General features: G+C 48.9%; 1 protein-coding gene across 1 annotated transcript in view; it reads right to left on the reverse strand.

Moving 5' to 3' along the window:
- AR (androgen receptor) overlaps positions 1-7,289 on the reverse strand; it is a 52,110-nt gene extending 44,821 nt beyond the window's left edge. Inside the window, exons 1-4 of the mRNA XM_026848834.1 lie at positions 7,163-7,289; positions 6,295-6,458; positions 3,029-3,383; positions 1,690-1,862 (exon numbers count right to left, since the gene is read on the reverse strand). Of these exons, the coding sequence (XP_026704635.1) occupies positions 1,690-1,862; positions 3,029-3,383; positions 6,295-6,458; positions 7,163-7,289 (819 nt within the window). The remainder of the gene's footprint in view (positions 1-1,689; positions 1,863-3,028; positions 3,384-6,294; positions 6,459-7,162) is intronic.
- Between the last annotated feature and the right edge of the window lie 20,465 nt (positions 7,290-27,754).

Below are 27,754 nucleotides of genomic sequence, written 5' to 3' on the forward strand. Positions count from 1 at the left end.
CAAATATCAAGAAACTGTTCATGCTTTAGTGTCATATATGGGGGGATGTCTCTGACTTAAAAAATGCCCCCCTATACCTGACCCGGACTGTGCCAGCGCAGAGCCGGGGTTTTGAGGAGATTCCCCTCACAGGGGAGAGATGCGATCCCACGAGCACACAGTGAGACCGTTACAAAAGGGGGGAGAACTAGGAGCAACACACCCCAAAACGCTCCTTGCCCTGCAGAGGAGACGGGGCCGCCGCCAGCACCGCGGCCCGGGGAGAGGCTGAGCCCGGGAGGGTGAAGCTTTCTGTGCTACTTAAGCCCAGCACTAGTAGCTCGCAGGGGTCCAGAGCAGAGCATCCCTGGTGAGGGACCTTTACTACAAACCCACGACCCTCTCTCCTCGCCGCCCGGGGAGCCGGTACCCGACCCGCGGCACCGTGTGGGGAACACGAACAGCCACCGCAGGGACAGGTGAGGGAGGCTCTGCTGGGATGGGATCTCACCCCGGCAGCCATTAACCCCCGCGGCTTTAGCAAGACCAGGAACACTCCGCTTTCCTCACAGCATTGGGAAATTGGATCCGAACCCAGAGCGGGTTCGAGCACCGTCCGTCCGCCCCCGCCGCCGTCGGGTAACGCCGTACGGGCACCGGAGCTCCACGGACAAGACGAGGGTATTTTAAAGGTCTGTGCTACCCCCCAACCCCACGGGGAGTGGGGACAGGGACGTGTGCGAGGAAGAGGAGGATACCGCCCTTCCCACGGGATTACAAGGGAGATGTTATTCGTCTCCCAGGCAGGATTCAGGCACGCGTTGCCTGCCCCCCGTCCCCCCAAACCTGCCCTCCCTAGGGCGGCGTGCCCCGCCTGCGCAGGGCTGGCTGCCAGTCCAGCCCCAACAGCCGAGCCCCCGCAAGGCCGAGCCTTCCGCCCTCAAAAACCCGCGTCGTCCACCGGCCGCGTTTGGGCAGTTGAACGTTTCCAGCTTCATTCAGCCCCCCTCCCTCCGAGTCCGGCCAAGAATCACCCAGCTCCTGCCGCCAGCACAGCGCTCGCAGCTGGACTCACTCGGACCCGGCCTTGCTTTTATCCCTTTTTTTTTTCTTTGCCAAGCCCTCAAGTAAATTATCAGGTGGATGATAACTAGTACACTGCCCCAATAAACCTGTGAGCATTTCAAAGCAAGGTAACAAGCGCTGGGGCACAGACGCTGCCCTGTGCTAATTTAAAGGGAAAATCTAATTACTCATTTCCATCTCTGCTCCCAGCAGAGGCGGTACCACGGGGTGAGCGTGGGGATGTGAAACTCCACCGATGCAAACGCAGCTGAAGCCACACTAAGCCAGCGGCTGGGGCCACCCCCGAGCCAGCACAGAAACAAACCCCTTTGCAGACACGCTCTCACCGCCGTTTCCCTCCGCTGCAGCGACTCTCACGCAGAAACACATTTTGCCATGCTGAGAGCTGATGACACAGCTCGCCCGCCTGAGCTTTAGGTGGTGTCTACCTGCTCTACAGGGACAGTTAATCTCCTTTTATGAGGTTAATTCAACAGAAAAATTATTTTTTATTGAATCTTTCTCAAACAAACCTTTCCACCTCTGCTGTATTCCTAAACACTCTCCTGTCTCCACTTCAAAGCACGTTTTCTGCCTGTATTTAAGCAGAGCTTCCGAGCACACGCCGCATTTCTCTGCCCATACATCGAGCAGTCCCAGCTCGCTCTGCCCAGCCCATTCCCCATCCATCTGGCTGACGGCGGAACAAGGCACAGGCACAATTTTATCTCGACCCTGCGACGGGTCCGTGCTCCAGGCGCAGCGTCCTGATTCCCGCGCACTTACAGCGGCCGAGGGAAGGGGGTAACGGATGCAGGCTGCAGGGAGATAAAGGCAATCGGCCTTAAGGGGACGGCGGGGAATACCGGGAGATTAGCGCTGAATTTCTGGCACGATTTTGCCTACCAAGTCCCCAGTGACACCATGTCGGTGAAAGGGAAAAGGTGAATCAAGCCGGGGGCAGCCAGGACAGAGACGGGCTGGACCGGCTGCATTTGCCGGGGTGGCGGCGGGGCAGCGGGGTGCTGGCGGGGTGCAGGGTGCCTGTTCTGGCGGGATGTGGGGTGCTGGGGAGATGTGGGGTGCGGGATAAGGGGCGCTGGTGCCGGCAGGGTGCAGGATGAGGGGTGCCAGTGCTGGTGGGATGAAGGGGATGGGATGAGGGGAACAGGATGCGGGATCTGTGGTGCAGGATGAGGGGTGCCAGTGGGATGTAGGGTGCGGGGTGTCCGTGCTGGTGAGATGTGGGGTGCAGGGTGAGGGACACGGGGTGCGGGATTCGGAGGGATGCAAAGAAACCCCTGGAGACGAGGAGGGGGTTTGTGTGGCCCCGCAGTAACTGCATCACAAACTGCTCTTGGCGTGCCTGGGGGTGGGCTGGCGAGAGGAGAGGCTGCAGGAGCAAGGCTGTGTGCATCGCCCTTCTAAAAGCTGGTGTAAAGCCTTAACTACATTTTCTGAGATTAGTGCCATTAGTTCAGAGAACCTCTTTTCTTTTTCCCTTGGACACAGCGGAGTGTGGGCGCTCCTTCCCTGCCAGCTCGGCAGCCCAGCTTCGCTGCAGAGCTGCTCTGAGCTTCAGGGACGATGGTAAAAACCTCGAGGTACAAACCCAGGAGCCACAACTGAATCTTATTATGGTACCACTGCAAATGATGCAAAACAAAACCCCTGTCCTGGAAAATTAGCTGTTACCACAGATCCATGCAGAAACCTGCCAAGGGGATGCGGATTCCAGTGTGTTTGCTCTTCCAGCCTCCAATGGTTGTCAAGGCTCTGGAGTAAAATACACGGACTCTGGAAAATATCAAGGGGAGGGTTCTCAGGATCAGCACTGAGAAATGTATTGAAAAAAGCTGAGGATTGGAGATGCGGTGTAATGCCACTTAAGAAACAGGTGGCTTTGTGTTTTAAACAAAAAGTGGGGTGTACACCCATGCGATTCTGACCAGCCACATAAAAACTTTGACGCCACCGTTCCCACCAAGGAAGAAACATCGTCGATTCGTCCCCGGGTCCAGGTCAGACTTTCTGCATTCAGATACCCTCGTCTGGGATGGGATCTGCGGGGCCTTTGCGGTCTGCTGGCCCTGGGGCTGGTGTTTGCGCTGCTGCTGGCGGAGCTCTCCCGGCCTCTCCTCCCTCTGCAGCGGCTGCAGCGGCTCTTCCCGCAGCCTGGAGTTTGCTGCTGGGTGCGTGAGACGCAGCTGGTCACAGCGGGCGAGCAGAAGGAAAGTCTGCAGGACGGTTTGCGTCAGTTTACAGGGCCAACGCTTCAGTTCTGACTGATTGTCGCGGGGGTTAAGGCGCGTTACTTCAGAAGTGGTTTTGTGATTAGACTGTCACATAAATTTGAAGAAGCTGGTCGTTTCTTTATCATTATTTTTAAAAATTTATTCCCTGAAAAGGCATCTTGCAAGCATTTTGTTTTCCGGGTATTTGCATGTATCTTTAAAAAATATTAAACGTTAATTAATGTTCTGGGTGTGTATGTCTATGGCTGTGCCCACTATATTTTACAGGATTTGTGTATTTTGATCTTTATACTTTGTTGATGCAGAAAAATCTGTCCTGCTAATGCACAGAGGGTGTTTTACCCCCAGTTCCTATCTCACAAATATTAAAATGTTACTTTCTTTAGTGTTTCAAAGTTCTTTTACTAGTTTCATTAAAGCAGAGTTAAACCCTTTCCATAAAATCACTTTCTACAGTTTAAGAAGTCAGCCCCAATCTCAGCACACATCTTAAATTCTGAGCACTGTATTTCAGCACTGTAAAACCGGATCGTTTATGGAAAGACCAGGCAAAACCTACGCAAATGTTTATTTTTTCTGTCTGAGAGCTGAGCTGTAGTTTCAATTATCGAATTAGTGAAAAATGAGCAGCAGCATGAGCCCACACATGTTTCGGAGAAGTGCCTTTCTCTCAAACGGGTCTGGGCTTTTTTTTCGGATGGAGTTGAAGAACGTGTTGCGGATGGTTTGCTCAGAGCTCACACGCGGCTGCCAGTGGCAGGGCCTCGGGTATTCCTGCATTTCAGGGCAGTTTATTGCTGAAACAACAAGGAGGCCTGACAGTATTTTGTTTCGCTTTGCTGTCTCACAAACACCAAAGTGTTCTTTTCTGACGTTCCGGTGATGTTTGGCTTTAGTCATGAAATCTGAGCGCTAGAGTTGTAATACCTTGGGTTTTGTTACATAACACAGCATGAAAATGAGCCGTCGGGGCGGGCACCCAGTCTGAAAGGGCTGCGGTGTAGCCAGGTGATGATTTGGGGGGGACGTGCAGGCGGATCGGCTGTTCTGATGGGGTGAAGCTGAGCGTGGCACCAGCCCCATGCAGGGTCGAGCTCTGCCCCCCCCTCTGCCCTCCCTCTCATCTGCCCCCAGACACTTATTTTTCTACCTGGGAAATGTATTGTTTAGATGGAAAATGAACCATGAGTGAAAACAAGTATTTTTTCACGAAGTAGTCTCATTCCAACTGAGGTACGTGTGACTTCTATTATAAAATAACGGCTCAGATTAAAATCCAGCACGATGGGCTCAGCTGAATCCTGGTTGGCGTTGGCCCCTGCAGGTTGTCGCGGCTTCGGGGCGATGCAGCAGGAGGAGGTGTCGCCAGCAGCACCTTCAGTGTGTGCGGAACACACGGACACACGTGGCCAGGGGCCGGGGGCCACGGGGACGGGCACCCCCAGAGAGCCCCCAAGATCCCCCGTGGCCTCTCCTGCTCGGCCGGGACGGCTGCGTCTGGCCAACGCGGGCGCATATGGACATGGTAACGCCCGGCCTTCAGGGAGATGCGAGCCGGGGGTGCAGGTTTGCAGGGTGAAGGGTGGGAGTGTCCAGCCAAAAGCAATGGAGGAAATAGGAAAAAAATCTCACCCCGTGGTGGAGCTGCTCCTGCGCTCGCCCACACACCCCCAGGTCAGCTCTCCTCGACGGCAAGTTCATCGCCAGGGCTGCAGCCCGCGTGCTGCCTCCCTCCGAAACGGCCAGCTAGAGCTATGGGAAAAACATATTAAAAAAAAAAAAAAAAAAAAAAAAAAAAAAAAAAAAAGGAGCAGTTGTAATCAACAGGGACAGCTTGCTCGATAAACAGAGCAGGACTCTTCCAGCTGCCAGGTCAGAGAAGGATTAAGAAGATCCAGCTCTCTCTTCTCCCGTGTTCCCCGGCCCTGGCTGCGCGCAGGGAGAGCGGTTCCGCGCCTGCCCTCCTCCAGCTGCGCCAGCCCCTCCGCCCTCCCCAGGCGGGGAGAAACCCGGCCTGCCCGGCGGCGCGGGCAAACCAGCCCCTGGGAGACTGTAGGACAAGGAACTCCTTCCCCGGCCCTCCTTCTGCTCTAGGCATCAGGCAGCATCCCGGAGATGACCTGTTCTCAACATCACTTTGACGGGCCTTTCAATTTTCTTTTCCCATTCTCTCAGCAGCATGTATTGAGGAAATTTGTATCTGTTTGGAAATATTCTTTAAAAGGGCAAATTTTAAAGTCCCCTACAGATATTTGTAAGGAACCTTCACCAAGGCTGAGGTTTGATCTGGGGATGTCACTGGGAGTTTTGTCCTTCAGTTCAGAGAAAGGCAATTTAAATGCACGAGCAGGAAACAAACAAACAAACAAACAAACAAAAAAAAAGGTGATGGACTTGATTCTGTGTAACTGAGCAGGCACTTGGTCTGACTTCATCGGGAGCAGAATGAGATCTCGTTAGGGGCAGGGGGAGATGCTGAAGAGACCTGATCCAGCAAAACACTTCAACACCTTTTTTGTCTTTAAGTATATAAATAATCCCACTGAAATCTAGGAAACACTTACGTGCTTAACGTTAAGTACTCGCTTAAGTGCTTTTCTGGATCAGTACCAAAATGATTATTTATGAAGTGCTGTCAAATACATCAGACACCAAGAAAACACTTTTTCTGATAAAATGCTTTGGCTCAGAATATGCTGTGTGACTGCTCAGAACTGCAGCAAACACCGTTTTTCAGAGACAGGGCACATTCCATTAAAAACTTTCTCTCTGGGTTCACAATTAACAGCTGTTCTTTTGGTTTGTTTCCTGAAAAAAAAAAAAAAAAAAAGGCAACACTAGGTGGTCTTCAAGAACACAAATCTACAGCCATTGAGAGCTCAGGTGTTGCCGTACCCCCGCGGAGACTCCGCCAGGAGCAGAATCAATCCATTTTTGCGATTAGTCTCTAGTGAAGTAAGGCAGATAGCAGTTTAACGGCTTTGCTCCCACTCACTGGAGGCGAGCTGCTGGCAGGACCCGTTAGCCCGTTGCTGACAGCATCATCCCGAGTGTACTGCTTCTTCGGGCTGTCCAGTGCCTGGGACACCCCTGCAGAGACCGGCCTTATTGATGTCCCGTCAGTGTTGAAATAATGATGTCCTTTCCAGACGCAGTAGCCTGTATGGGAAAATTAAGAGCCGTTCTTGCGGTACATTGAAAATAACAGCAAATACTGCAAAAGAACGTAGAGCACGAGCAGCGCCCGGGCAGCACCTGCAGAGGGTGACGAGGCAGGACCGCACATCCATTTCTTCTGCCCCCCGCAGCTTTTCCTCACTGCTGGAGCCTGCTAGTCTTAGATTCCCTAATTTCTGCTACACAGAAGCAACGCGTTTCTTAGAACTAAATATTTTGGCCATTTGTGTCAGTTTGGAGCGCAAACTTTGCCTTGTCTGATCAGACAGACAAGCGGGTTCACATGGGTGAGGTAAGAGGCTTTAAAAATTGCCTTTGCAGATGGGTGCAGAAAATGTTTTCACTTTCATCTGCTTTAACTCTGAACAGTAAGCATGTCTTACATCTCTTGTGGCTCAGCGTGTTGCATCCTTTTGCTTTAGGCCCACAGATTGCTTAACTCTCCCCTGTAGTTCTTGGTGTCCGGCACTCCGCTGCTTTCGCCCTGGAGAGCCCGAAGCTGATGAGCTCCCTGGGGGAGGGTTGCCTGGCTACTGGCCACAGGCGGAGGGTTGCCTGGCCCCACGCCACCGCCCTGGGTGAGGTGTGATCAAGCTTATGGCTCAGCTGAGCGGGAGGATCCTGCTGGCTCCTCCGGCACCCTGCACGCCTCGTCCATCGGGGGGGCATTGATCGGGCACCACCACCTCTGCAGAAGAAAGCACTCGAGGAGATGAGCTCGATCAATTCCTGGCGTGCGGCAGGATCCACAGGCCGGTCCCGGCCCGGGAGCAGCATCAGGCCAGTGCCAGGTTGCTCGGCAACCGGCAGCATCCTCTCGTAGGGAGCGGCAGACCTGCACGGTGGCTTTCAAAGGCCTTTGTTTTGAAACAAACCTCGCTTTAAACACAGGACTAAGCAGATGTCTTAGGTAATGTTTCTGGAACAGTTACAGTCACCTGAAATGTTATTCTTCTCCTTGCCCGAATTCATCCCTGTCACCTCCAAAAATACAACGTATTTTCCTGCTCTTACAAATTGGAGACAGATTTTCAGAACAGGCCTGTCCACACACCTGAATGAAAGGGCTGAAGTGCCCGGCGTGTTTGATCAAACACAATCACCTCCGTGCTGAGAACTTTCAGAAACTTCATTCCTAATGAAACACACATTTGCACCATTTATCAAGTCTTACACAACGCGTTTTGGGCAGAGTTGGAAGCTCCTCAGGAGCTGGGGAGGTAATACATGGGGCTGCGACTTCTAAATTCCCGTAGGAAACGTGGCCCCAGGCAGCACCGCTGCCAGGTCCATGTTCCCAGTGTAGAGCTGGGAGAAGCCTGGGCAACGAGGTATCCTGAGGTGGTACTGCATCAAAAAATGAGAAAAAAACAAGGATGGCCAAGGTCAGTGAGTTCAGGTGCAGGTATAGATAAACTGCCATAAAAAGATGCAATAGATTTTGTCCTGCTATTACTATTGACCTGAAATCACCGTATGGGTAGTGTCGTGTCTCCAAAGCATCTCCAGCGAATTGAACTCAAGAAATCTTGTGGTGCAGGGACCTGAAGTGACCAGGACGGATGTAGCACCATATCCTACCCTTCACAGAGGTGAGAATAACCTCAAGAAAACTCTGAGAGGCTGGATGGATTGATGCTCACCAAGTGTTCCTTTGCAGTACAAGAGTAACCTGCTGGCAAAGCGGGTTTTCAGTGATTTGCCTCCTTCTGCCCTTCTACTAGTGTTGAAAAGTTTTGGGAACGGAGGCAAGGAGAGCTGTCAGCACCCGCAACCCTTCTCTTACCTGTGGGTGGACTGAGCCGAGCACAGAAATGCTACGGAGTGTTGGGCTGTGCCTTGCTCAACCAATAACTGACGCTTATTGACTTTGAAAGTTTACGTAATTGTGTCTGGAACCGTGTTGGCCAAAGCCGCCTCTTCAGAGCTGATTATTGTTCGTCATGCGATGTTCTGAGTACTTTCATAAACTGTTGAAAGTTCATGTGGGGAGTCTTTTTGTGCTTGTAAATCGGCAGATGTCTTGTTTTTCTGAAACATCAAGAAACTGGCAGTTTTACTGATAAAAATGAAAAAAAAATTAAAAGAAAGAACATTTTTGCTGCTGTTACTGTAGCTCCCTAATAAACAAGACAATCTTTAAGCACTTACACATATCTCTATTCTGTTGTTTTTCCGTTTCCCCTGAGGAATCCCTCCTTTTGATATCAAGCCCTATTCTGAAAGCAGAGACTAGAAATGCCATCTCTGTCCAGCTAGGTTTTGAAACCCTGCCCTATCCTCCCTGCAGACTTCACCAGCCCCGTGCCCGCCCCTCTGGCTGGTTACCAGAGTCGAGGTGCAGGTGCCACCCCGGGAGAGGCAGCCCTCACCTGCCATCCCTCTCCCCGCAGGCACAGCAAGCTGCTGCCCTGCCGCCGGCCAAGGGGCGCCCGACGCTGTTGGTCCCGGTTCCTGGGCAGCTGGGAGCCAAGCAGCACATCTTCCTCCTGCCCGGCCTCCTCTCCTCCCCCCGAACCCGGGCCCACGCTGCCCGTCGTTGGCTGGAAGGGGGGTGGTGCGTAAGCCATGCCTTGGTAGCTCTGTTAGTTCCTGCAGAGCGAGACTTTGCTTATTTTGATGAATTTCGTTTCATGTTTTTGATTCCATCTAGACACAGTTGTAACCCTTCAAAAATGCATCGATGCAACGTCATGTTCCAACCTACCCCAAGCCAGCCTGAAATACTAACTTGGTCTTGTTTGTGCCAAATAGGCAACTGCCACCGAGCCACGGGAGAATATTAAACTGTTATGTGATTTTCCTCGCAGTAGTTCAGCACGGGCACGTAACAGAGCCAGTCCCACATATCAACACACACTCGACGTTTCCTTCAAGCTGGTACATTCTGTGATCCCTTGAAGCTCACGCTCCACAGTGTCCATGGGTTTGCTGAAAGTGGAGGCTTTCAGATATGTTAAAAATGTGAGGCCAGCTGCATGGATTTAGAAGAGCTGTCTTGCTGCAGGATGAGTATTGTGCTTTTAAGTCTGCAGCTGAAAGCTAGGAAAAACATCCATGTTACTGAAAACACCGCTTGAAAGGAAAATGGAGTCCCTTGCGTCAGATTCTGTCAGTTGTCTGACAACCTTGTTTATACTATTTTCTGGGAAGCCAAGAGTTTCAACCAATTATTTAGTGCTCCCTTGCTCTTGACGAGTGCTGCTCGCATCAGCTCATCAGGGGCATCTGCCTTTCTGCTCCATTAGACAAAATCCTATTTGGTGTTAACAAAATAAAGTAGAAACGAACAAAATGAGTAGCCTGTTTCAAATCGATTGCCATTATTCAGGTCCTGCCTCACAACTGACCTTTGAGTGCCTTAAATCTGTACTGTCTGCTGAACATGACCTGAGCTGGGTTCCTTGTGGCAATAAAAAATAAAAAACAAAACCAGAAACAATCCCAACCCAAAATGTTTTCAGCCTGGGAGAAACAAGTTTAGAAGAAATGCAAAAAGCGCATGTGCCAAAGACCACAGTAAAGCCAAGAGGTGATTCTCCCCCTTGGTGCCCACAACTTTACCACAGCAAAAGGGAAAGGCGAGTGGCTGTACAAGTTTTGGCAGCCAAGGAACTGAGAGGTAAACCAGCAGGCTGCTCTCCCTCTTCTTCTTTTAGTGGTGGTCAGTCCTTCCTCTTCCCTTTCCGACCTGCCCACAGCAATAGACTCCGCGGCCTCCTTGCCTTCGGGGCGTTGTGCTTTTTGTCAGACAGGAGAGTCCTGCAGCCTAACGGGGCGCCGGCAGCCCAGCTGCCGTCCTCGCACTCGGCGCTGCGCTCACGGGTCAGACGCTGTCGCCCCGCAGGCGCAGAAGCGTGATCACCCTGCTCTGCGTCCGGTGGAGCTTGGAAGGGTCTCCAGCCCTAAAACTCAGTTGTCATAAAACTGGGCTCAAGTGCCATGGGAAAACTGATCTCAACAGCAGTCATGGGGCTGGTTTATGTATAAGTAATGCTGTTAGACCTGGAAACACAAACCCATCTGGTACCAAACCAATGAGCCGCGGGACAGACAATTTGAACTGGCTGGTTTTACTCTCCGGTGTGACTGGTACGCAGAGACAGCAGAGGCCAGGAAGGGACGTCTGAGAATGAGATTTCTGCAAGTCTTTGAGCCTCCACGATCTTCGGGGCTCTGAGGTTTGCGTAAAGCCCAAACCATCTGTACTTTTTGGTGCAATCTGGCCAGGCCTGAAGAATCAGAGACCTGGATCAAAGAAGGAGGAATCGGAGTGTGTAGTAGTGCTGCAGATAAGGTTGAAGTCTTATCCATGATCTTCCTGGGAAAAAGATTTAAGAGCTTAGAAAAACAATGGTCTAAAGGAATCAGTTGTTTTCACCAGTGCGAGAGCAAATATTTAAAATCTCATTGAAAAATCCCAGTGTGTCTCAAAGGTATTGAGTGGGCCAGTGTAGTATTTCCAGTTCATCCTTTTCTCTGCCAAGAAAGTCTATTTTCAACAAACTATCTGCTCTTGTTCCAGACCTCAGTAACAACACTGCAAACCCGTATTAGCTGCCTGTTGCGTAATACGGGACATGTTGCCTCCGTACTCCTATCTATCTATCTATCTATCTATCTATCTATCTATCTATCTATCTATCTATCTATCTTCAAGAAGGTGCCAGGTTCTGCCTCATGTTTACTGACTGATTGCTGCCTTCACTGTGTTGACTAATTTGGCAAAGTCAAATACAATTTCTTATCCAGCTCCATCTTCTCAGCCACGCAAGAACATTTTGCACGCAATCAGTTTCAGGGAACGCTTCCAGTCATTTTTAAGGGTGGGAACCTATTGATTTTGGATGAAATTTTAAATTTGGAGAGGAAAATGGAGGACCAACAGCTGCAGAGACTACGATATAATAGTAAATAAACCCAAAACATGTTGATGAATGAATCACAAACACCCAACAGAGAAAAGAGAACTTCCACGTCAGTCCTGCCCTTCCTTAGCATGGGTAGGGGTTGCTGTGTTGGAAAAGCTCTCTTTTCTAGTAGAAAGAAAAGTCCTTTTCCCCTGTGTAAGGTCACTGGCCTGAAAAACAGAATTCCCTCAGTGAAGGTCCCCAGTGCCCCCAGGCAGGCCAGTCCCTCTGCCTCTGTCAGCAACTCTTCCCCTTGAACCAAACTCCGGGCACAGTCAAGCTGAGGACGAGAGGCCTTCCCCGGGCAAAGCACCACGTCCTGGCCAACCTGCTCGGCGAGTCAGGAGGGCCCAAGGGAGGGTATGAATCCTCCTCAAAACCAGAGTCCCTCGCATTTACGACCATGGTCTTGGGTATCTAATTCAACAGACTAATTTAGAAGCTCTCTGTGTAGAACTTCGACACGCTGACCAGACAACCCATCACGGTGCTGACTGCGGTGTGGTACCGAGCTGCCCAGCTTTCTCCTCTCTTGACAAACACAGCTCCTTTACTTTCTTGACAGTTTCAGAAGGTCCTGTCAGTGCTGCTGGTGTTTGCTTCTTGCATCTGAAGAGGTGAAGGAAGAACAAGGGCAAAAATTTGGTGTCTGTGATGGCTTCCTACATTTGTTGCTCGTTTGGACAAGCTGCTGATAGCTCATGGCCTGTGATTCCTGCCACTAGATCTACCTCAAACCTTGTGGTGGCTAATGAGGCTACTGAGGCTTTTACCCTCACTAGAAGAATGAGGAAACATAGTAATTATAAACGAACTAAAAAATATAAAATCCTTTAGACAGGCTGCCAGCCATCAGGCAGCTAGACAGGTAGCCTGTAGATGTAGACAGATAAACAGACAGGCAGATAAAGAGAGATAAGATTTTAGCATCTAGGGTCTTCCCACCCTTCTCTGTGGAGCACTTGGAGACATGGATAGGAAAATGCTCGTTAGAGGTTACTTTTATTTCAGCAGATGGGTCCTGGAATCCGCAGTTCGACATACCGCAGTGGAGGTTTCTCCATTTAGCCATATTTCTCACCCCTGAACTAACGAAACGTGTATTGAGGCACCTGGCTCCAGGCACATGGTGTGTTGGAAATAACGGCCCGTTTGCCTTGAGATGTCCAGAACAGCACTGTTCTAAAGGTGCAGCTTCTTGTGAAACAAATGAGTTCTTTAACGTTTGCAGAATTTAAATGAAATGCATCCTGGAATAAGCATCGGTTTGCTTTCAGTCTAATGAAGTCATTGGGGTGCAGCTGATGGAAGGATCTATCGTACACTGCTTTTTTTAGTTTTTAAGAAGAAATAAAGGCAGGTTAGAAATGGGGTTTGTCTCAGTCAAATGAATTCATCTAAAGTTCTTCATCAAGTTCTTCTCTCCGACAGTATTCAAAGTCTATAAAGATTTTGCGTGAATATTGTTTAAAGATACGTTATGAATACCTGGAATACAACTCCAGTGCAGAACTTCATGGTTATTTTAGGATGAACACGTAGGAAGACTTTGAATTCCCTCACGCGCTGCTGGCCCGCGTAGGCTGGCGACGGCAGGGCAGTGACGGCAGCGGTGCCAGCTCTCCCCAACCAGGGGCCGGTCGTGCCCCCTGCCCAGCCGGACCCTCCGCTCTGCCCCGCGACGGAGCCGACCTGCCCCGCGCAGACCCAACCCGCTGCCCCGGAGACGTTACTCTGAAAATGCCATGTCGATACCGAACGCGTTAGGCCTTAATCTTTGTTTTAGTTCAGCCTCGTGCTGAGGTCTTATGCCCGGAATTTGCATGTGTTTTAAAATCTCGCGTTGTTGACCACCACTTTATGGAATGGAACGGAGGTAGAGCTGTCAGCTGCAGGCAGGCCTGAGCTGCCGGGATGCTGCCGGCTGTGCTCCCTTTCCTCGTTATGGACATGAACATTCATCTGCCCATGGGGAAGTTCTCTGTTTTCTCCAAGCTCATGGAAAAGTCAATGTCAAAGTCAAAGTTAGAACTCAGAAACCTTCAGCTCCTGTTCCTGGTATCTGCCCTCACTCCCCTCACAGAAAACCTCCTCGTTCAGTTTACAGCTGGCACCTTGCATGATCCACCGCTGCCCACACCACCGGCCACCAGGAGACTTTAACCCCTTCCTGCTCCCTCTGCCCCAAGGAACAGGCTGCAGGCACCCAGCGGCGCTGGCACAGACTATTCCTCCCTGAGAAAAGGGGGGGTTCCCCAAATGTCAGAGGGAGCCTTTCGGCTTAGTAGGAAATGTCCATAATCGTACATGCTCTGGTGTGGGCATCTCCTATTTGCACCAAGAGTCGGTATAATTACCCTCCCATAAACAAAGAATTTAATACACCAAGAGGAATTTACTTAACTTGTGCCCTGGCAGATTTATGGCTTTTAAATGGAATGGCAGAAGGTTGTTGGCACTTCGGGAATCCTGGTTTGTGATTTCATAATCACATATTTATGGTTCCCACAGCACATTGTCTTTGCCTTGCCATTCATTTACTGCAGGTCTATTAAGCTGTCACTGCTTGGCTTCGAGGCATGGTACTGTAATTCTACCCATCTGCCATTGTACTTTCATTCTTCTGGGGCTGTTCTGATGGAGATCAATATCACTGACGTGAAGAATATATAAAGAGCTTGTTCTGCCCTATGAAGCAGGCACCGAAAGAGGGAATGAGCTATTGTCTGAGGAACACACTCCTTACAAGAAGTATTAATTACCAGCAAGCCCAGGTGTTGGCTCTTCGGGCATACCTACTGATGAATGGGCTCCCACGTATCAGGACCCACCCGCACAGTTATTTACTATTCCTGTTGGCGATTCCAGCAGAGAAACCAGAGTTAAAGTAGGTCATTGATATTTAGCTCCCCTGGTAAAAACAAAAACAAAAACAAACAAACCCAAACAACAAAAAACAACCAACACTTGGAAACCTTTGTGTGTTTCTTGTCTAGGCCAGGATTTTGCAGCTTGTTCTTGTCCTTGATTTTTCCTCCTCCTAATGGCCCCTCGCATTCTTCGCTCGGCTCAGAAGAGCAGCTGCCTGGTTGTTCCTGCGCAGATAACGGTAGAGTCCCATGCTGGGCTGCTCCCAGCGTGTGGAAACGCCTCCTTGAGTGGAGCGAAATGCTTTGTTTAGTAAAAGGTTACATATGTGCAACGATGACTCAGAAAGACCTGAACCTGGGAGTGCTCCAGTGGCAGCCCAGCAGGGGCAGAGGCGAGGTGTTGATGGCACCATCTCCTGACAGCAGAGCGCGGACGAGGTCACCGGGAATCGCGCGGGAGGGACCTCGTGGCTCCCGAAATCCTTGTGGGGCTCCCTTTGACTTCAGGGCAGGGAAAGGCTGATGCCCGCCAGCGAGAGGGCTGCTGAAGCGCCTGGTCTGTCGCCTTTTGGCGTCTGGACCCGTCCCCAGCCTGGTGAGCTGAGCGCTGGGCGGTTGCGGGGCCCTTGAGAGCCACAAGCAGCCCCTCAGACCTGCTGGCCTCGCACGCAGAACGTCACAGGCTTTCCTACCCAGCACTGCCGACATGTGTCCAGACCCACTCTTTCACCTCCCCTGGTGCTTTTTAGGTCTTTCAGTCCAAACTTGCAAGCCTCAGTTGTTTTAGTTTTTCCTGCAGCTAATTTCCTCCCCCCGCCCTGCACTCCTTCTCCCCCTCCTTTTCCATCAGGGTCTGGGGTGTCTGTGAAGCTTTCCCAGAGCAGCCAACCCCAGAACAGAGCGATTTCCAGCTGTGCCACCAGCCCATCTTCCAGGCAAGGCTTTTGGTCCGCTCTCCCCTCTGAGATCTGCCCTTCCCAACCACCGCGGTGAGCCCAGCCCAACGGCCGAGCACTGGCCGCTCTCTGGCAGCGCCCAGCGTAAATCCCTCCTCACGAGCTCCTTGCTCCGGATCCTACAGACCCATCTGGAGGATCTCCCCCTCCCGCCCTTCTGCCAGAGCGTTTCTGCTGCCTCCTAACCCCCTTCTGTAACTGCTCTGGCTCCTCCAGTCCCCGCTCCAAGGGCTGTTCGGCCCCGCTGCTCTCCAGAGCTCAGCTCCAGTTCCTCCCCTCCCGCACCAGGCGCGTCCTCAGTGTCGGGCCCGTTGCCAACCCGTTGCCTGTCCTGTAGCTCTTCTCTTGCCTGTGCACACCTCCAGTGCCTCCCTCAGCCTAGCGAGGCAGCCGCCTTGTGCCACCAGCCCTTTTTCAGAACAGCCACACACACCTGTGCCTACATGTGTATACACTTACAGATACACAAGTTTACCAACAGTGTTTAAAACTACCAGCATTTTTCTTTCTTAGAATTAGACCCCGTTGCTACTGTTTTAAAAGGCCCATTTAGAAACCGGGGGAGTCTGCTGTGTATGCGCCCTGGGCATCAAATGTTCTCCATCACACACTGTGAGGCAGTTTATATCCTTAAAAAAAAAAAAAAAAAGGAATCTTAAGCAGCTACCGTCTGTCCCCTCCCTTAACTTTCTATAATGCAGAGTCATGGCAGCTCTCCGTTGCTCACAGCATCATTGTTTTTCCAACCTGAAGAGGAAATTCAGATCTTTGACCAGTGTGAACACATTTCAGTATTTCATTTCTGCCTTCTCCAAAATTAACATAACCCATTTTTTTTCTAGAAATTCAAACAATCAGTTTTGCTCTAACTCAGTCTGAGCAAAATTACGCACACAATCAGTTCAATCGCTTAGTCAAAGCTAACGGTAAAAATGGCATTTGTACCTTGACTTAACCACGCAGCTGGGAAAAGGATCTACTAAAGGGGAGTCCTGGCTTTACAATTTATTGTGCCTGTATGACGGTAACGCTGTGGCTCTGATGAGTGCGCGCTAATGCCTGTGGATCGCCTGGTATCAATTTATGTGACACAAATCACTGAAGCACCATGAGAAGGCTGTTTCTACAGGGGGCATTCTCAAATTCCGCTGACAGGCAAGGTGCAAGGCGCGCAGACAGATTTCACCAGGGAGGCCGAGACCGGTAACAGAGCAAGGCTGTCCCGTTATTGGGATTCTGCTCCAGATTTATGAATTACTCACCTACCACAAGGTATCTCTCTTCAGCACATAAAAATCTTAAATAGGCTGCACGCTCAGCAGCATTATTTGGCTGATTTAAATCCTTATCTGACCAAAATCATGTTTTGTCTGAGGCCTCCGTTTCCCACCTCCACGAAAGGAAAAGACTAAGTGAGCAATAGAGGACGGTTTCACAGCAGAGAAACGAGGAAAAGCAACGGAATTTATCTAGCTGAAAGCCCCACAACAGCTACTCTGCTCTAAGTGGATGTTAACCTCTGCCAGGCTAAGCGGTACTTTTGATCATGGATATTTCTCCAGACCTTTCTGAACTGATGAAATATTCATCCCAAGTCCTCCGTGCGGGGATATAAACCCAACAGCCATGCTCGGATCCTCTTCCTGTCGTTCCGCACAGATTCACAGCCTATACTGAGGACCAGGCTCATAACTCTGAATTCTGTTTCCAGCTTAAAAAAAAAAAAGTGTTCTGTTATACACACTTGGTTTTGTATCTCGGCTCTTTGGTTTAGGCTTGACACCTAATCAGAAAAGCGTTACCGATATGTGTAGAATCTGATTATATTAAACCCATGTCAATCTATTACGCCCATTTGATAAGAATTTAGGCAAGGTTGTTAGTTTAACAGGAACCAAAACTCTATTTCTGGCTTTTCACTGGCCTGGGAAAATGTTTTCTGTTGCTCTTCTGATCTCCATGTACCTTTCTTCTCTCTGAAGGCAGACTCTGCAGTACAAATACCGTCCACGGGTACAGTGCCTCGGAGAGGCTGAGCTGTGTCAGACCCTGCACCCTCCTGGAGTACGGACAGCTACGACGCACGTGCTCAGCACATACACTGTCTGTACTGCAGACTGCCGTGTTCCGGTGGAGGGAGGGAAAATGAAGGCACAGTTCATTCTCCACTCCTCTAGAAAGGAGTGTCTGAGCCATATCTGAGCTCAGGCTCCTGTCCTGACTATCTCTCTTGGTACCAAGGAGGATTGTCCACAGGTCAGTCTTACATTCAAAGCAAAAAAGTCCTTATTGTGTGTCACACTGCTAAATTATTCAGAAGTTCCTGTTTTCCCTGTAAAAAAAAAACCAACTAAGAGAAGAACCTAAACAAGGCAGGAATGGTCAAAGCCCGTTGCCCTGAGCACACCATACAGCCTGCACAATTTGAGGGGCATCAGCATGGTTCTTCGTGGTCCCTCAGATCCTAGAAGAGAATTCAGAAAGCAGAAACCTTGTCTAAATAAAGACAGCCTTGGCAAAGCACATCGTTCCGGCTAGTGATTTCTGTCAAGGCAGCCTGCGGTCACAGCAAGGTCACGCAGCAGGAACCGAGAGCAAAGAGGCAAGAGAGACATTTTTTTTTTAAACAAAGGAGAGAGACAATGCAGCCCAATGGTGAGAAACACACAGGGAATGCCCTGTTACTGTGCCTGAAGGAAACACTCCGAGAACGTTTATTTCCTGATGGGTCCCTCTCCAGGGCAGGGGCTCAGCCAGCGCGGCGCTCGCCCCTTTGCTGGATCCCTGCTCTAACTCTGAACAGCTGATGTGAGCAGAGGGAGCAGCACAAGTCTCTGTACACACACGACATACGCAATAGCTGCATAGAGCCCACTGTCTATGGCAATTTTCTTATGGGATCTGAATTTCCCTTGAAAACTTTGCACGCCTTCAGGAATTCCAAAGAAGTTGGATTTCAGCTTCATGAAACCCAGAGAGCGCGCAGCGGGTGGGCACCCCGTCCCAGGCCTGCCACGGAGATGTGGTTGGTGTGGCAGCTTCTTTCTGTCACAGTGGGAATTCTGTGAAGGATCATGAACTTAGACTCATAGTTTGACACAAAGCCTTCTTCCTGACCCAGCCACGGCTGCACACCGACCCCGGGCTCACTTCCTTCCCCAAGTCAGTACCTTGGAAAGCAGAACCCTGCTGCAAACATTTCACTGCTCTTTAACGCAGCCCAATACAGTCCTCGGATCAAATATAACTGCAGTTCAGGTGACCGTAAGTTCTGTCCGTGGAGCTTAGGATAGCTCCTTCTGAAAATGGGATTGTCAGGGAAACTTTCTTCTGAGATAGCCTCAGCAGAAACTGGAAATAAAAGAGTTAATAGCTGATCAACTGCCATATATCATCTATAGTTGATCAACTGGGCTATATCTGCCACACAGAGAAGTGTTTGGGAATTTTTTTCTCCTCCTTCTGTTGTCATTTTGATTAAGAAATTAATCAAATACAACTTTAAGGGCATGCTCCTTTTGCAGAGGTTGTAACACATATAACAAAATTCTCTTGACTTTGCAGCATTTCTAAATCTGCTACACAACAGTTTTGTTACTCTTAGGGTTGGCGACAGGCTCATGACTTCTTACAGAAGCCACATGTGACAAACTGACAATAGGAACAACACATCTGACAATAGCTTTGATGAGCAGCCTTCCTCCCCCATCCCCCAGTATACCATCCTTTTTTGGGTATTACAGAGATGCTCTGAAGGCAGAGCCCCCAAGGGGTTTGATCCTCAGAAGCCTGACCCAGCATTGGTATTGAAATGCTGACCAAAACGGCGAGGTAGCAAGGTCATATAATTCATGCCGTCCTATCGAGATTCAGCACAGGGCCCCGTGGGGCACCGCGAGGTCTATTCAATCGCAGAGGAAACCAGAAGCACTTTCTTCCGTCGGTCAGAGGGGGTTTGTGGCTGTTGTTCTTAGAGGAGAAATAGTACCATGTTCAGGGAAATGGTGTAAACAGAATCCAGTTTCTAATTTTATACTGGATTCCACTTAAACTTCTGAAAGGAACAGCAAAAAGTATCCAGCCCAAGCTCAGGAATGAATACAAACAAACGAAGAAGCAAATACTGGTGCTTGTCTGGGTTGCAGTTACTGCGAAATGACTATTAAATTCAACGGGCTAAGTAAAGCTTTCCAGTTTGGTTGGTATTTTGGAACACTGGCAGCGGGCATCATCCTGCATGAAGAGTGATTCATCCAAGTACTCAGAGGATGGGACCCACGTACAGGTTCTGAAGGTGCCCACCAACTTAAACAGGCTGTAAATTTAGTAGGTAATAATGCAAGTCAGAGAAAGACAGGGAAAGAAGAAAAAACAAATGGTCATAGTCTGAAAAGTGGATGAAAGTTCAAACCGGGAAAACAAATCAGGTAATTCAAAGAGGGAAATACTGGCTTCAGCTTAAGCGCATACAGTAAATCACATTGGGAACTCCTCAGATGGAAATCTGAGCTCGGGACGCCTCTGAACGTAACGTGATTCACACATCTGCACCCGTAGGAGGTACCAAGCAGCACTTGAGCTCCGAAGAAGTCCGGTTGCAGATTCTGTTGCTCGGAGCGCTCTCTCACAAACGCCCTCTATGCTGCTCTGGAGTTACCTCCATTATCTGATGAAGGATGACACAACTCGGTAATTACACCCAGATGTTAAAATGCTGCGAACCGAAGCTTTCTGTTCAAGAGCTTAACAAACACTGAGGCATGAAAGGAGTTGGGGAGCACTGCAGACATCAGTGATGTTCCTTTTCAGCTGACAAGATGGATGGTACAACACGCAGGTGGTTTTGTGTTAAAAAATGTCTGTCAGGTAGACAGCACGTTACAGAACCCTTTTTATTCTTTGCATGTTACCTGCTGAGCTCTGACTCCTCTAGGGGGGAGTTTGCACCCTGGTGTCATTTATTTTTGGTCTTTAGGACCGGTAACTTCTGCGGTGAATGAGAGCATCTGTCCAAAGGCAGCGAGATGTAAGCAGCTTCGCAAAGCCCCGAGCAAGGTACCAGTCTGAATGGCAGAACGTATCCGGTACTGATTGTGAATCTCAGGGATCTCTGAGATCTCATCACAGAAATATTCACCTCAGAGCTTGTATTATTGCCATAGACCACAATAACACAGGGCAAAACATACGCAGTGACAGTTTTCCCTGCATTAAAAGGGTACAGTGGTACGAAGTTTTTCCCCATGGTGAAAAGTTAGCGGGGAGATTGGAGCGGATTGAGGTTGTGGGGTATTGACAACTGATGGTGCACAGTGAGGGCACATCCTGAGCATCATCACACTCGTGTGTGTGTTGTGTCCCTTGGGACAGCAACATGCCTCTCTCACGCTGCCCTCACACCAGGGCATGCCCGGTTCGGAACGCTCACTCGAAATGGTGAGGCACTGGCTACCGCGGTGCTGTGACAAAGCCAGGGACATGCTGTGACTCTTCGAGCACTGACCCGGCAGCCCTGTGTTCCTCGGGCAGCACAAGGAGAGCACCCTGTTGTACTGAAAAGAAGGAACCAGCCTGCATCTGCTACAGCCCAGCCCAGGCTTGCGGTCTGCAAGGGGAATAGGGGTTAAAGGCACAACGGGGGTTCGAGCCAGGCAGCTGAATGCCCAGGTGGGCAGAGGGGCTGTTGAGGTCAGCGTTTGGGAGAGCGGGTGCTGGCAGAAGATGAGAAGGTGTCCGAGTGAGGAATTCAGCTTGGAGGAAGCTCCTCTGGGAAGCGCTGTCTGCAGTTGCTCGCGGGGTGCACACTGATTGTCCGCAGCTGGGGACGGGGCTGACGCACACGGCTGCCACCCACCTGCCCCGAAACCGCCCTCCTGGAAAGCTCTTGGTCTGGCAAGCGAGGGTAGAGACCTCACGTGGGTGTAGCTGGGTGGCACAGTCACAGATACAAACCAGAATTCATAGTCAGCTTTACCCTTTGTCCTTATTACTTTGCCTTTAAACAGACATAATAAATGCTGCTGTCCATTACTCAGATTTATTCTGAAAGAATCTAAACTTCCCCAGCTCACTCTTTAATCATCCTCTGGCTTACACTTCTGTCCTTCCTTCCAAAATGCTAGCAATAAATAAAGCTGTTGAAATGGTCACAGCACTGTGGCAAGCCCGCTAGCCCATACATCTTTTTGTATTCTTCTCGGTTTGGGTCTTGGTTGGTTGGTTGGTTTTGTTAACTATCTAGTATATAGCCTCTGTACCTCTTAATTTCAGACACTTGGGAACTTCAGTATTTCTCAGCTTGCATCCTGCCTCGGAGATGAAACGTCTGCTAATAGCTTCTCACTAATATCTGTGGCAGTGACAGTTAAAGCAGAAAAACAAGAGAGCAGCTGCTTCACGTGCGGGCCAAAGGACAAGGAGCCGGGGAAATGTGCTGCTTATTTGTCTCCATCTTGTCCTCCGTAACGGAACATGAAGAGAAGGTGCAGGCTTGTACCTGATGTCAGTTTGGGGCACAAACTAAAATACATTTAAACCTAAGTAAAAACTCTTATTGTTCCAGCGTGTGATTGTCCTCACAAGTTGCCCGGGGAGGCTGTGGAGCTTCCGCCCCTGGAGATATTTAAAACCTGCCTGCACATGATCCTGGGCAGCCGGCTCTGGCTGATCCTGCTTTCGGGCATGGGGCTGGACTCGATAATCTCCAGGGGTTCCCTTCCAGCCTCAACCATTCTGCCATTCTTTGATATGTCTCCACTTGTGAAATACTAAAAGATGCTGTTGCTTTGATCTGTTGTTTTCTAATCTCTAAAACAGCCATTACTTACTCCTTTGCTCTGGTAGTGATGGAGAGTCCTTAGGTGGGGTTTCCGCAGTGTGCTGTGGCTTTTGGATGGAAGCTGGTAGAAAAGTTCAAAGGATTTGGCTTCTGAATGATTAATGAATCTGTCGATCAGATGATGTCACCTCCATTTACACAGGCAGGTGCAAAACAGGCTCAAGACTTTGCATCTTGGTGAAGGTGAATAGGACAGCAACTGTCAGGACACGGGTCCGTTACACGCTCACTTAGCACTCAGGTGGGAGAGTTCCTCTCACCTTTGTACATCCAGCTGCCGAGTGTGAGTACCACAGACTGTTGTGATTGAGAGTATCTTGGCAGATGGATCCTCAAAGATTCTTCAGGTAAAAGGGCGGGTGTTCTAGAAGTCTGTGACTGGATTCAGAGCGGAGGAATAAATCAAGGCAGATGATCCCTGGCAGAGCTGTAGGGAAACGTCACCTGCCTGGTGCCCGGCCCAGCCTGCTCAGAGCCTGGGGCAGGCGCATCACAAGAATGCTTTTCCCAGAAAAGGCAATCGCTTCCTTCCCTATAAATTTGTGTTCGCATTTTTTTGATTGGTTTTGGAGCTGTTTTAATAGCTATGCCTTCTAAATTCTGGCATGTCAGAAAGCCAGGTGTCTGTTTTAAAGAGCCAGGTGACGGGCACAAGGTACCTGCTCGCTGCAAGCGGTCTGTCACAGTTGTCAAGGACTAGACTGAAGGAGAAAAAGAAAAATCTTTTTTTCTGGAAGTTTAAAGAAGCTCAGCAAGTCTTCCTCTGAGCAAATGAGCCAGAAGATAATGAAAATAAGTTCCACTGAGAGCTCTATTATTTGGGGAGTTCTACCGGTAAATAATGAACCTCAGTACTTTGTTCCTGTTTGCTATTTTATACTCTGCACTTGCACTGGTGACCTCCACCCCGCTCGGGTAACTAGAGGGATCTGCTCTTCAGCGAGATGCAAGCATGATATTATACAGCTCCCATGGCTGCATACTTCTGAAATTATTCATATTGTTAACAGATGCTCAGTCGTGTACCCAAACTCACCATTCTGGAAGCAGACTACCACAATTACTCGTGGGTATTGAAGCCCTTTGTGTACACCTACAGACACTTGGTTACCCCAGCACTTCTCAGACCTCAGTTGGCCGTGTGATGTTACCTTCTCTTTCCTTCAGGTAAATCTGTCATGTTTTCATGCCAAAGCATGCAAAGCAAAGGGGAATACACATAATTCCACAACAGTAACTGAGCCATCTACAGCCAAGAAACTGTGATCGTATCAGAGAGCAGCTAGTGTTTAAGTAATAGAGGAAAAAAGGCTATAACATAAAGAGAAATCATCACTACTGCATATTTTCTCTGCTGCAAAGCAAGAAAACAATGCTGGTATCTAAAGATAACTGAATGTCTGAGTGAAACAGGAGCTAACGTCTTAGCAGCAACAAGGGATAACAGCAGCCAGTCATCACTCAGACTCCAAGATTTTTGTCAGTTTGGAAATCTGAAGGCTGGAAAGGCTGCCAAAACCACCTAAGATTATCTCAGGCAAAGCACAGATCAGAGAGACAATTAACAACCTCCTCTTTGAACTTCTGGAATGATGGATCCATGACAAACCCATCGCTGCGGTGAGCTCCCCGGGCTGATTGTGTCTCATGGACGGAGTTCAATCATATGCACGAGAAAACGCTGCTACAGAAATTCTATGATGAAAGTAAATTTGAGCTTTTAAGTTATTTAGATTATTGGGAAATAATTATTCTGTATAGCATTGCTTCATCAACTCGTGCTTTTAAGTTAACGAACTCTGTTATGCAATGGTAATCCATCCTCCTTTGGATGGCAAGCGTTAATCAATCAGAAACCACCACGGACCTGACTGCAGAAGTACCGATGGCCCACTGCTCCCCTGGATTGGATCTGGGCATCGACTGAAGCCTGCAGAGAACTCCAGCTGCCTCAGTGAACTTCAGACCTTACACATCGCCAAACCATCAGCGTGGGACCGTGCTAGGATATCTGTGAAGAATGGAAAGAACATTAGCTGCTTGGCAGAGAGCCGTCAGGCACTGGAAAAAATTCCTTTGTTTGGATTTTTCTGGCAAAGGTCTCAAAGACCAAGGTGTGACTTCTGATGCTGCTCACTAAGTATTGGGCAAGTCTTCACATGAATCGCGAATCAAAACGCCAAGGAACTGCAAGGTCCCAGCTTACCCTCTCCTTATCTTCCAAGCACTCACCAGAGTGAGAACATTTCATCCGGTTCCTCCACAGCCTGCCTTGGTCAAGTTGCTTGGCCTAACTGTAAATCAGGGACAATATTTACTCAACGACTCCTAAACACATGAATGAAAGCGTCATAATTATTCCACGTGATTGCAGTTCTCAATGTACTGGGCCTTGAGCTGGTTTCAGTCATCTATTCCTACCCGTTTTCATAAGCCCTCAGAGCTGTACTCGGAGAATCCTTTATGGAGTCAAGCCAGAAAAGGTTTATTTTTGAAAGAAAACAGCCACCACCGTCCCCGCCCCAAGGTGCTGCAGGAGAGCCTACTGAAACTCCTGGGGACATAAAGAAGCCCAGACAACTAACTTCTGCTGATTTCTTCTTGAGACTTGATAACATTAAAAGAAGGAGAATGTTAGTTTGACTGAAAGCAAAAGCAAAACTTGTTCTAAAGCCAGAACTGAGTTGGCATTTCTTTCCAATATGTACAAAGGAGAATTAAATGAAACACCAGGGAAATACCACTTTTCACTAGTTACGGTTGTAGTTACATCAAACTTTCTAAATGAAGCTTGATGAATATGTTCAGTAAATGCAGAAATAAACACGGGGGGGGGTGGGGGGGGTGAAAAACAACAACCAAACACAATCATGTGAGTTTAGATAATGCAAAGCTGAAAACAATTAGGAATGGCATCAAAATGGCATCAACACAGAGAGACTTTCCAACAAGAATGACGAAGTACTTCACAAACTCGAGCTAGCTAACTATGCCTTGGATAATTTGAGGGAATAAACCCCTCTGAAGGGAAGATAATGGAGATGTGGAAAGCCTGGGCAGATGAGCAGAGGGGAAGGAGCGACGCCATGGCAAGGGTAGGAAAAGCCGCCTTCCCCTCCTATTCGTGATCGAGTGATGCTGGCATCAAACTGAAATAAAGCAGCTGTGAGTCAGGGTCCTGATCTGCTGCAGGCGCCGGCAAACACTGACTGTCCTGACAAACCTCTCCTATTTTATCCTTAGTAAAATGCCTTATCCGGGACAGCACCACCGTTTAGGAGAGTGATGTAAGCAGAAATGCGAGAACCTGTAAGCAAAAGCTTCAGATGCCTCACGGACATATTTTAGAACGCTGTGAACCTAGAATATTTTAAAAAGCAATGCTGCATCAATGCTGTGCTTAAGCTGTATGTGAATTGCAGGAAATGCAGAGGAAAAGAGACCAAAAAGGAAGATTTGTATATTCTGTGGGCAGCGAAGGCCTCTTAAGAACTGGCTTCTCTATTGTAACAATGGAAGCTGCAAATATTCATTTGTTCTGAATCAAGGCCAAAAAAAGTGCAAAAGACGTGACCTGACCAGAGTGTAAAGATACATCTACGGTGGTCAGGAAAGGCAGGACTAAGAACCCCGAACTTCCGTGTGCGCCCAGCAAACCCTCCAAGGATGACACGGGGCGACTGGATTCTTGGCAGGTTTATGACGGGGTTTTTTTCTGTGTAATGATGCAATCTACAAACAAACATCACCGAGTGTTGTGAAAGATAACACTTTCTGTTTAATTCAGTTTTTGCCCCGACAACTAAAACCAGCAGGTGCTGTCCTGACTTCAGATAGGCTGAGACTAAGGTCCCAGGCTAACACGAGGAGACTGCAACGCTGTGCCTTCAGCGAAGGTGGTGCTGGGCCTGCCCCTGAGAACGGCTGAGCCTGAGCTCAGACAGGACCGTCCTGGAGCAGCCCTGTTTTAACTCACCCAGTTTTGGGCAGATGAAAACATTTCTGTCTCAGGGAAGGCCACAGAACTTACGTACACATTTAGAGCTCATGCTTCATTCCCTCCGTCTTAACCTCTGTCGTGGACGAGGAAGGGCTTTCCCACCCATTTCCAAGAAGACTCTTGTCTACCCACTACGTGGCATCACAGGAGTCAGTTCTGCGGCGGCAACAGCACACAGAACAGCGGCAGAAGCCTCCCGACAGCCCTCAGGGCTGCCTCCCTTCCCGTGTGATCCGCAACCTTCCACCCACACCAGTCAAGGCCCGCAGCGCGTTGACGTGGCCCATCGCTCTTCACGTTAATACCTTCTTCGTTTCTACAGCTTTTGGCTCTGCCTTAATCTCCCCATTGTTCTTTTGAGCAGTTTTATTTATTAAGAGACGGTGCAAGTTCCAAGATCAAAAAGCAAATAAACCATTAATGATGCCTGTACCAAATTAAAGTCTCTCTAAGATTTCTACTTCTATCTTTATTTATTCTATTTATTTCATGGCTGGAACAAGTCCAAATATAAACAAAACTTCCTCTGCCGCCCATCCACACAGCCTTCCATCCCCATGGCTCCAAGGAAACGTGCTGACTTTGTTAAAAGAAACCTGCAGTATGAAAATCCAGCAGTTTGCAACCTTTCCCAAATTACCATTCAAATGCTGTGAATCGGGGGTGAAATCAGGAACCTTCAGCCCACTAAATAACATAGAAAATGGAGCATGTTCTTCATTCTCTGACACATCCTCACAATTCTTCTGAGGGCCCTTAGAGGGCTGCTTCTGGGGCACTCTCAGGCTAAGAATAAAGGCAGACCAGAATATTTTTCTAGCCACTGGGCATTGAACCTTCACAGTGGATAGAAGACATTTCTCTGCTAGGGACGACTGAGTGTCTGGAAACTCTTCACAGCAATGTGTTTTTAAGACAGTGGATTTACCTCTTATTGAAAGTGTTGAAAAATCCAGCAGCTTTTCAGGAGCAAATATCACAGTGTTACCTGTGGACAGACAGCTGGAGGAATGGATGATTTCATGGGTTCTTTGTATTTTCAAACACTATGATTTTTCTCTGCCTAGGTGCAACATGAGCCAGCCCACACCCCAAACACGACAAAGTAGGAAATGCATCAAGGCAGGAGTTCTGACAAAACATTGGAAAATGAATTATAAAAATGGATAAACGTGATTGCAGTGATCTTGGCAGAGAAATGTTGGGAAAGGCTTTTGGACTACTTGTATCAAATAGTTCTTGAGAATGACTAATCTGACATTTCCACCGGCTCCAAAACATGCAGGTACAAATTAATACACAAGATAAGGGGAACTTCTCTTCCCCAGGCCGTTGGCTTAAGACTGTGAGGTCTGTAATCCCCAATTTCCATCTGTGTACTGATGACCTGTGTATGTGGTTGGTCGACCAACCATGCCTGGCCACAGAAAGGACAGTTTTTGTTGTGCAGTTTCTTTTCTTATAAGAACACAAGAAAGAAATTTGAGTCATCTGGGTCATCATGGTCTTCTGGGGCTCCTCAGAGAGTCACCAGAGTCAATCCCCTTAGTAAACAGTAAAACACAAGGTAAATGTCATCAAATTGATGGAACTCTTACAAAAAAAACGGTGTGGGAAGGAATATTTCAATATCTAGGCATCGTCACTTCCTACGTGTAGGTCACTGTAAGCTGCTCCTACACTACATAATTAACACAGTCATTA

The sequence above is a fragment of the Athene cunicularia genome, assembly GCF_003259725.1.
Source record: "Athene cunicularia isolate RWA chromosome 4 unlocalized genomic scaffold, athCun1 chr4_part3, whole genome shotgun sequence".
In the NCBI taxonomy this organism is placed as follows: Eukaryota; Metazoa; Chordata; class Aves; order Strigiformes; family Strigidae; genus Athene; species Athene cunicularia.